General features: G+C 36.1%; 1 protein-coding gene across 1 annotated transcript; it reads right to left on the bottom strand.

Moving 5' to 3' along the window:
* Positions 1 to 378: 378 nt before the first annotated feature.
* Positions 379 to 8,392, bottom strand: PACRGL (PARK2 co-regulated-like; the record flags this gene model as incomplete). The annotated part of the gene is made up of 7 exons (XM_009076803.1): positions 379 to 435; positions 1,747 to 1,827; positions 2,821 to 2,928; positions 4,072 to 4,206; positions 5,378 to 5,468; positions 6,480 to 6,547; positions 8,235 to 8,392. Coding segments are annotated over 7 exons (698 nt in total), but the record flags the coding sequence as incomplete, so codon positions are not given.
* Between the last annotated feature and the right edge of the window lie 2,587 nt (positions 8,393 to 10,979).

The following is a 10,979-nucleotide window of genomic DNA, read 5'->3' as shown; positions in this document are numbered from 1 at the left end:
ATCCTGGCTAAAACCAGGACACCAAGTTAGTTGCTAGTTAAGTAATTACAACCAAATTACTTTGCATCACACAAATGTACATACATTAAATGAAATTGTAATTTATAACAAAACAAGAATATTTACTCTGCTTTTGAAATACCAGCAAGTTAATCAATGCCATTGAAAGCACAGTGCACATACAAATACACAGAGAGACTTACTTTAAATAGTCTTCCATAATTACATAGCCACAAACTGATAGGATTCTCACTCTCCATCACACTGAACAATTTGGATTAAGAGAATATATCACATCCCATGTAAGTGTCAGTGATGTTCACAGGCAGTTTCTTTCCAAATGTCACCTTACAGTACAAATCACTACAGTTGTTTTGTTCAAGAGAAGATAGAACAATAGACTGGAATTTTAGATTTGATAATGGCCATAGTTCCCTGTTGAAGAAAACAAAACAAATTTAAACAAAATAAGGAGCACTAGCACTGCAGTCTTCATACAGTGCCTAGAAATTGCATAATCACAACTTTTACTTAGTTATCTTTGCTATTATCAAACAGTAGAAAACTAAAAAGTTAACATTTGCTGAGAAATTTACTGTCAAAAGGGCTGAAAATAATAAACTGAGAAAATGGGCCATTGTGGTAAGTAATGTTGGAGACAAAACATCCAAGAGAAAGGATATCTAAACTCATACCTAAAACTGAAATATAAATAATATGAACTAAGAAACTAAATATAGACCTGAAATAAGGACTTTTAAACAGAGTACTGATATTCTGGAAAGAACTTCCAATACAAATAAGAATCATATACTCTATAACTAATTTAGACTAGAGATGTGATAAATTAATTAGTTGGATTATATAATAGATCTTGTAATCACAATTTAGGAGTTTGTTTTCAGTATTTTTAAAAGACACACAGAAGAGTGCAAGAAGTCATGGGACTAACAGATGAATTAGAGGTTAATGACTCACTGGATTAATTACATTATCTAGACCTAAATTTTCAGAACATCAAGATGAGACATTCATTTTCCTTTTCTTCTCTCACTTCATATAAATAAAAATCTCTCATGTTCCTTCATTTGTCATAATGTTTTTCAAGTCTGTAATACAAACACTGCTACTGCCCTTAAATGAACACACACACAAAAATTAAGTGGTGTCTACTGAGTATTTGGGCACCTACTGATCAAGGCACACCAGCTCAGAACTGGGTGACCTGATTTATGGTCCCTACTCTTTGGTTTATTCCTGTTCTTTATGAATGGCCATTTAATATAATGCATACAAGTGTTCACAGTGTCAAGAAAACAAATATTTTCTCTTCTAGATGAATATCCAAGCCAATACTCCTCACTTTTTCTTCTTTCCTCCTTTCTGCACAATGTACAGCACAACATAAAATGGAAACAGAATGTTCATCAGAAAAAACCTCTGCCATCTATTACTTAAAGTGTTTTTTTGATCTATAGCAATTGCAGATCTAACCTCTGGGTTAACAAGGGTGGGCTAGAATGTGAGTGCCAGATTTCCTCAGTAAATGACCTAAACAATAAGCTATTGGTGGGAACAGTGTAAATCCTGTTGAGAAACATACTTAGTGTCAGAAAATGGAACACAAACTATGCATCCAAGGCACACTGAAGCAAGAACATGGCAAAAAAAGACAGAGATGAAAGCTGTTTTGGCAAAATTGCATTCAAATATGCAGATTACAAAATAATCATCTGATCGACTCACCTTTCCACCATATTCCTCCAGCTTTTGTAAAGCAGCAGTAACATTTTTTCTAGATTTCTTGTCCATTAGTCTCCTTGAAAGCTATTGGAAAAGGAAAATAAAAAGGTTTGGTTTACAATCAAACAGGCCATAATAATTCTACTCTGTTACTTTATTTCATCTTATCTTTGGAAAATCAAAACTGAAAAGAAACATTATAACTTGTAACCGATGTGAAAGTATGGAACTCACTCAAAGCAAAAGGAATAAAAAGTTACCTGGATAAAAAGTTAACTGAAGAGACACAAGTTCAAAGAAAACTGATCTGTCAGCCAACAAAAATATTTATTTTCATGTTTTTCCTTTAGCAAACTCATATGAAAGAAGTCTCAGCCTTACAAAAAATCATGCTTAAAGTGCTGTCCATATAGAAAGTTAACACATTCTTCATGTGCATTGACAGAGATCTATTATAGTGGAAATAGGTAAAAAAAACCAACCTGCTACAATTTCTCTTTTCTGCACTGGTTGTCAAAAAAGGTCCTTTCATTTTGCTGTAAAAGTGCACTTTGCAAGCAGACTAAAGGAAACCATGGAAAGCTTGTCTGACAGAGGAAGAACATCCTCTGCAGGACTCGACTCAGCATAAAAATACATCTCATAATCCCACTCTAAGCTTATTAAATGAAAACTTGTGCAGAATTCCTATCTGGAACAAGAAGAAGAACTTCCTTACTGAAACTTTCACAGTTTTATTAAAATATACACAAAATGAAAAATCTCATTTTGCAATAAACTTTCCTCCAAAGCATAGCATCTATTTCTCCTCAGGCCTGAAACTGGATGACTTTTAAATAGTACAGACAACACTTGCGTTACTCTCCACCTTACATCAACAACAGTTTTTTGGACCTCTGGACTTAGGCTTTGCACTACTCACCTTATTAAACACTCACACAGGGGAATATATGAAACAGTGCTTTGCATGGAACTGCTGAGTCCTCCACTGTATCAGTGCAGACATTCTAGTAAACATCTCAACAAAAGTACCATGACAATACAAATGATTTTTTAACTACAGCATGAAAAACTTACATTTGTGAGTAGCTGCTTAAGATGATCATTAAGAGATGGGCCAACAACAGCACTTAGCTGAACTAAAGCATCCAAACCCCTTCCAAATACTTCATGATCTGCATGGGCCTTCAGAGGGGGAAGAAAGGAAATCCTAACAGTAACAGTCAGACACACAAGTTTTCCTAAACTGCAATCTCTACATTATGAGTATATGTAGTAGTTTTAAACATTAAAACTACTGTGCAATTCCTAATTGCTATAATGGTACAAGTTTAGAAATACACTATGACTATCATATGACTATCAGTCTCTAGAGGCCACATTTAAAAACAGAAATGTGCTTTTAAAGTAGAAAACAAAAGTATCCACATAATGTCAGCAAACTTTTATTTCTTCTGAGATAAGAAAACTACTAATTTACTATTGATGGAAAACAATAATTTGCAGATAAAACAAACAGCTTACTACACAATTTCAGTATTTCACAGCATATTAGAAATAACCCTTCAAATGCAGATATTTTGAAACTGGGAGACAGCACTTGAGTTACAAATGTAATGAATTCAAGGTAATTTCTATGTAATTAATAACAATAATTGTCTTTGTTGGAGAAACGGAGGAGCCAAGGACTTTCTGCCTCAATTAATTTAGTCCCCTGCCAACATAACCTTTGTCACTTGTCAGCAATTATCAGTCTCTTATCTACTTCTATGGCTCTTTGTCATCTTTATTTCTCCCATGGGAAGGTTCTTCTATACCTGAGTTCTCTAATGGTATAGTTATCTCACTCCTCCTTTAGTAGAGAAATAGGCCATTATAATTTATTTTGCTCTTGTAAAATTTAGGATTTTACCTTTATGTAAACAAGTATTTTTCCAGTATTCGGACCCTCAAAAATTTTTTTAACTAGAAGTAATTGACTGCTTGTGTAGTAAGTAGAAGGTTTAACAAGACTTTATACTAAAACAGTGCAACAATAAAAATTGTATATCTATACACTATATGTATTGTATATATATACACTATACTTTACTATATACAATGTATGTGTGTATATATATAGGTGTCCGAGAAGTTGCCCATCTGAATTTACATGTCTAACTAATAAAAACAAGGCAGAGTTAACATGAGAAAAAGAAACTATTCCCACCCCCCAAACCAAGAGCCCATGCAATAGATTTACCACATTAATATTTTCCATGTACTCCTCCCCAGTACAAGAAAAAACCTCAAACCCATTTAAATCTCTGCATGAAGAGTAAGACATACCAATGCAGCCTTTAAGACTGGAACTAGACGAGGCAACAAGGGAATTGCTTTTTCAGCAGCACCATTAACCAGAAGTAATTCTTTAAAACCCTCCTTTGAAACAAATGTGTAGGGATGTTTTGTCTCTCTTAGTCCCTGTTGCAAACGTAAAACATGATTTTCGTAATAGTGAGCCTTCTTTGAAACAAAAACACATTTAAAAAGTTCCACTTAGCAGCAAGATAATGTTTAGATTTTGTCAGATCAGTTCAAAACATAAAGTACACTTACTCCACCATGTGGAGACACTGAGTACAACTCTGCTCACAGAATATTCCCATTCGTATTTCTTTTGGAACACTGAATATTAAAACTCACATTATGAATACTTCTGAGTCAACCAATACTTGTACTTCACTACTTTTAAACTAACAACCCAGGATAATTTTTCAACAAGACTATGAACAAGAACAGGCTACACTTGTAAGTGGGTTTTGTAACCTGAAGGTAAATAAAGAAAAAAGAAGGTGAACTATGGAAGGAATCACAACTCCCACCACACATCCCTCTCTGCAACACCAAAAACTTGTAGATGGCACAAAGATGCACTTCTAGTGAAGGCCTAACTGGCAGAACTCAAAGATTTAAAGCCCTATGGCTGGAGTCTTTCTTCTTTCCATTATAGGAGCTTTATGCTACTTTAAGAATTGACAGTGTCATTTAATCTTAAAGAAGAAAAATAAATTAAAAAAAGAACAAGCCACCTCAGTATGTGTAGTTTATTGTACCTATGGCATTGGATTCAGTGTTTATTTTGGCACCTGAAACATATTTGGTGATAAATTTCACAGACAGTGCTGAGAAAACAGAAGCCTCAACATAACATATAGTATTTGTCTTCCCCTTATTTACAGGATCCTCTTTCCACTGTACTGGTTCACTCTATTGAGCAGAGCACTCCTACTTCAATAGGTAGGCTTTATATACAAAAAGAATCAAAACAAGTTAGTTTACAAAAGAACCTGCAAACTCACAAATGGACTGAAGTATTTCATTCAACAGTTGGGAAGCTGAGGTGCAGTCTTGCCTTTGCCAGTATCTTGAAGATTAAACAGGTCTACCTAGCTCTCCCAGAATGCTCTAACTGAAGAGCTACAAACAGCAATGTTTTTGACCATTTTCATTCATACAAGATCTTCACAAACGTGGAGTTTTTTTCATATTTCCTTAGTAGGTGAGCCTAAATGAGCGAGCTTAGATTGTTACAAAATGACATTTGCAATTAGGAACAGGCTGTATGTTTAACGTTGCAAGAAATTGAGTTTACCTCTGCCAATGTCACAAGGAGAGGATCAAAGGGAACAGTTCCTGGAAGGCAGTCCCATTGCAGTTTGTGCTTTACTGATCCATGCACTAACCTAGGTAAGGAATAAAGTTTTAACAATTTAATGTATAATGATAGATAATTTACTGATCACAGGAATTGCTTTAAATGTATCACCAATTAGTTTGCTATATGATTATGTTATACGCACAATCTCAATGCATACTGATCTCAGTGAAATGTATGATGGTATTTAATGCAGCAATTATAATAAATTCCCAATTTTTGAAAATTATGCTCCAAATAACATAGAAATCAGAAAAGAAAAGCTATAAAATTATAGATACCCCCAATGCCAACACAGAAGATGCTCCTTTTGCAAAGTAACTTATAAGTATAAAGAAACATTTTCCCCAAATAGCAATTAGTAAGGGGAAATCAGTTGAAACTAAAAGAAAATCATACTGGGATTTAATATATACTCCTACGATACAGATAAGGGCTAGGTATTAATTATTTTATATAAGTATCTACATGTATTAATGATTACTTAAATATTTATAAAGTAATTCTGCATATGTGTGACAAAACAATGAAGTGCACATTGTCTAGGCAAATATATAACAGACAAAAGTAACTGAAAATACCATAAATTATTACTCACAAGTAGTTTTCTTAATATCTGCTATTGCTGACAACTACAGAATTGGAAGATTCAATAAAGTGTTGTCATACTACTTATCGCAGATAAAAAAGGCTGCAAGGTGTCTACTTACTAAAATGGCACTAATTTTATTAACTCTGCTAGTAGGGAAAAGTAAACACAACTACCTCAAGAAATCAACTTCTTTTGTGAAAGAGGTTTAGCAAACCAAATCTGCACATTCTTTAAAAAAATGCAGCTTTAGTATTAATACAGCATAATAAAAAGAACCAAAAGAAGACAATTTCAAAGACATGGAAAATTGCCTTCTGCTTTGAAAAGAGTTAAGTATTAGAAATCTTTCCACAAATGAATGAAATCAAACAATCTAACTAAAAGATCAAACATGAAGAGATGTGTTTCCTAACATACTTTGTTAAAAAGTAAACAAACCCAACACACCTGCAGGGAATGCCACCTTTAGCATAAACAGCAGCAAATGCAGATGGTGGTCGAGAATAAGCACCAAACTGTGAGGACAGAAAAAAAAAAAGGCATTATTTATTCATGAACTGCAGCTAAGGGCAGAAAACATGTATTAGGGACACTAATCTAGGAATCTAGGAAAGGAATCCAAGAAGGACTCACTGGAAAAGGAAACTAGGAGCTTCACAGCAGGAAAAGCTGCACAAATTTGGTTTTTATCATATACATGCTTCTCATACATACAAACTATTATTTATTAGCATGATTATTTATTAGCAGGTCAAAAGAGGTGATTCTTCCCCTCTACTCTGCTCTTGTGAGACCCCACCTGGAATACTGAGTGCAGTTCTGGTGCCCTCAACACAAGGACACAGAACTGTTGGAGCAAGTCCAGAGGAGAGCCATGAAGTTGGTAAGAGGACTGGAACACCTCCCCTATCAAGACAGGCTGAGGAAGTTTGGGCTGTTCAGCCTGGAGAAGAGAAGGCTGCGTGGAGACCTCATAGCAACTTTTCAATATCTGAAGGGCCTACAAGGAGCTGGAGAGGGACTTTTTGTTAGGAACTACAGAGACAGGACAAGGGGCAATGTGTTAAAATTGAAGGAGGGGAAGTTTAGGTTAGATATTAGAAAAATGTTTTTTACTGTAAGGGTGATGAGACACTGGCACAGGTTGCCCAGGGAAGTGGTAGCTGCCCTGACCCTGCTGGTGTCCAAGCCCAGGCTGGATGAGGCCTTAAGCAACCTGGTCTAGTGAGGAGGTGTCCCTGCCCATGGCAGTGGGGACTGGGACCAGATGATCTGTCAGGTCCATTCCAACCCCTAAATTCTATGATTTTATGATCATTCAATGCTACTTCCCAGATTAAAGTCCTTATCACAAAGCATTTAGAAGGTAACACCACGAAATCTTAATTTCTATCTTTTGAGTATTTGAACCTACATTAAGATTGGTAAAACTGTGTGCACGATTTGGTAACTTCATGGCTTCATGAAAGGTTTAAAGTAAAAAAGATGCCCACATTAAAGTAAGCATTCAGCCTCTCTGTATTGCAAACTACTACCTCACTAAGGCTCTCCTGCATTTAGTTCACTTTCCAAAAAGCCTGTGACTTTACTAATTGTCAAATTATATGGCCCAGTGGTGAGCTATAATTCATGCATTCAAAGCTAGTTCTCCAAGCACATAAATTCCATTAAATAAATGACTCCTTTCACTAGTCTCCTTCCAAATTCTTCCCAAAATATTACATATTCACAGTAAGTTTCAAGTAATGCTCACTAACAATAAATCTGCCAGATTTTATGAGGTCTTGATGATCCTCAAGATGCTACCTGATTTCTGGTTTCATTGCATAACTGAAGTAAGTTCCTCTAAAGCAGCAGGTACCAAAGTTTATAACTATACCAAAACAAAACCCAACCTTTTTTAATTTTTAGCTCTAAATCTCTTCTTAGGGCAATAGTACATAGAAAATAGAAGTTACCATCCGAGCCACAATTGTACCAAAACCCCTTTTCAAAAAAAGGAATAAATAAACAATGTTATGCCTCAGGCATTTCAGCTTAAAAAGAAGGAGATATATGACTAATAAGAAAAGTTTAATTTCAGTTTATAAAACAGGACCAGAAGGAGCATATCCTGCAAGCATTTCACAAAGTAAGGAAATTTCCTCCATCAAGAGATGGGTTTTAAACAAACCAACAAAAACCCCAACACCTAATACTTACTGAATCAATAGTTTCAGGATTCAGCTTGTCACTAGGCTTTGGCTGTGGTTTAACTGCAGGTTTTGGAGAAGATGGTAAAGAAGAAGATGTCTTGCTTTTCCACACTGCAGTCTTTGGTTTTATTTTTATGCCTGATGACATTCTTAGAACACTGCTTCCTAGAATAGGAAAATATTAAAAATATAAAATAATTTTCATTCCTGTATGACAGAATATCAAAGCTTAGAATCCACAAGCCCAAAGACTGACATGAACAAACAATCAAGAAAATCTGAGTGTACCAGGAAACCAATGCCTGTTCTTACATATCCTACACAATGCATGGGATAATTTTAACAGTCTTGTCACTCCATTTTTCAAATTCATACATTTCCTAACTTGCTTCCCTTTACTTGTGCTCTTTGAGTGAATTAGCTACAGTTTGATTTTAGGGTAGCCTACAGAAATCTGAGCAGCATTACAGGGCTTAGCAGGACAGCCCAGGCTGAAATAGGCTGGTTGGGTACAGTTACACCAGAAGACAGTAACGAGCTGAAGAATAGCCAGGGTGAAGGAATGAAGAGAAGAGCCAGTACATTCAGAACATAAAACCCAAATTCTAATTCCAGTAAGAAGAATGAAAGTAGTTTGTTTTTTGGTTTTTTTTAAAGAGTGCAAAAATAACTTTCTGTATACAGCCTTAAATACTGATTTGGGTACAGTCATCTTCTAAATGTCAATGTACCAGCTACTCATGTCACTATATATGTATTTAACTGGGTTAAAGTGTCCCTAATAAAAATAACACTCCTCTGCCTATTTAACATACCAAGTCTGACACTGTGATGAATAAAACAAATTATTCCTGGGAAATGGCAAGTTTTAAAATATTAATAAAATTATAGAGTGAAAATGTTACTTTGGAAGATCATCAGTGTTCCGTAATTTAAGCTGTGATGTATTCTGGATGAAAAAAATCAATTTAGTAAATAAGAAATTACATTCCTTTAGTGACCAAGAAATGATATTATATAGAAATGAAAACCACATGAAGCCAATTAAACAATACAGAGAAACAAGCATTGCCTCAAGGATGAGCAGAGTGCTTGCCATCCAGCCATCACCTTTCTCAAGTGGTGACACCTGTTTTTGTCAAAAACTTGATTAAACTCCAAATACTGAGATTCAGGATGAATTAGAGAGGCAGATTTTTTTTTGCCATGTTACTTCTATGCCCTCAACTCTATAAGCTACCTGCCCTAATCTCTGCCAGACTCTTGCACATGCAATCCTTGTTTAGCTTGATTACTCTAATTCTTCCCTCCAAACAGACCTTCCAGTCAGATACTTTTGTCATTACCTAAATTAGGAAATCTTCAGGATTATTTTTGCTCCTAGTAAGAAGTTAAAAGGTCCCAGCACTTGTGTAGATATGCTGTGTCTTTATGACTTGTAGAATGAATTAAATGTAGTGCCTAAATTTGACTGAATGTTGAGAAACAACATATAACAATGATTACCAAATTATCTCAAATACAAAGCAAAACTGAAAGTTTAAACCAATACTTCTTGACCAATAATTTCATCAGAACTAGTGATCCACATCAGTTCACCCACTGTTCATCTTGTTTTCTCTTTCCTACCATTTCCAGAATGTGGCCTGTCTCCAGTGAAAAGCTTTATAAAAAAGAACCAACATACCACAATTAGACAACTAAGTCTCTTCAGAACACACAAAATCTTACGTGATACTTACGGGAACTACTCTGTTTGTAAAATGCAAATCATTAAAACCAAAATAATTTGAAGGCCTCAAAAAGAAACAATGACATAGAAAGAAAATCTACTGATCTTATGAGTGTCATAAAACTCAATTACATTAGAAAGCACATTTTAACTATCAGAAAAATAAGAATTAAAATCGTTTTCTACAATAAAAACACCAGATAAGTGCTTGACAGTACCATTACATATAAAAATTAGTGCTATGTCAACCTTTGAAATACACAACTGCTCACAATGCAAACAGCTTGCTAACAACAATAAAAATATGCTTCTCAGAAAAGCATTCAGAAGTAATTCAGATGCCTTTAAATTACTTTCTTTACCAAGAAGTAATAGAGATACATGCCAAGGACTTTCTAAGGTTTTGACTAATGCCAAAGTCTAGAAAGTCGTTGCACCACGAGAGAAAGTAAATGTTAAGTGTGGCAACAGGCAGGAACTAGCTGAGGTGTTTAGGACAGCAGTACAGCTGGGTGATAGAGGCTTTGTGAAAATGCAGCTGGGACAACACATCAATGTGCAGGCAGAGAAGAAGGTGGCACAGAGAGGAAAAAGTACTTTTACTAAGGAGCCTCAGAGGTGAAAGCTCCTGTGCAGTCAGGAGCTGTGAGAGCCACACGAGTGTGTGCACAGCTCAGACGGCAAAGTGCAGCAGGGAATCAAACACGCGACACACGAGGTTTGGTACAGAAGTGACCCATCCACTGGCTTCAACCACGACCAGCAGAAACAGAGACAGCACCTTGAACAGCCTGAGAGAGGAGGAAAAGCGCAGCCTGGAGCTGAAGTCCGGCAGGGTGAGAGCTGTGCGGGGTGAAAGGCGAGGCTGCTCCCTCACGCTGGCGAGCGGCGCAGACACACACACACACACAGAGGAGCAGCTTCGGGCGCCGCGAGGCTCAGGCACAAAGCTCTGGGAGTCACCCGCTCCCGCGGGTCCCTGGGCTCGGTTCAGCTCGGTTCGGCTGGGCTCGGCTCGGT

Source organism: Acanthisitta chloris, unplaced genomic scaffold, assembly GCF_000695815.1.
Source record: "Acanthisitta chloris isolate BGI_N310 unplaced genomic scaffold, ASM69581v1 scaffold39476, whole genome shotgun sequence".
NCBI lineage: Eukaryota > Metazoa > Chordata > Aves > Passeriformes > Acanthisittidae > Acanthisitta > Acanthisitta chloris.
Note: the sequence above shows the minus strand (reverse complement) of the source record. Positions and strands in the feature narration are given on the sequence as shown.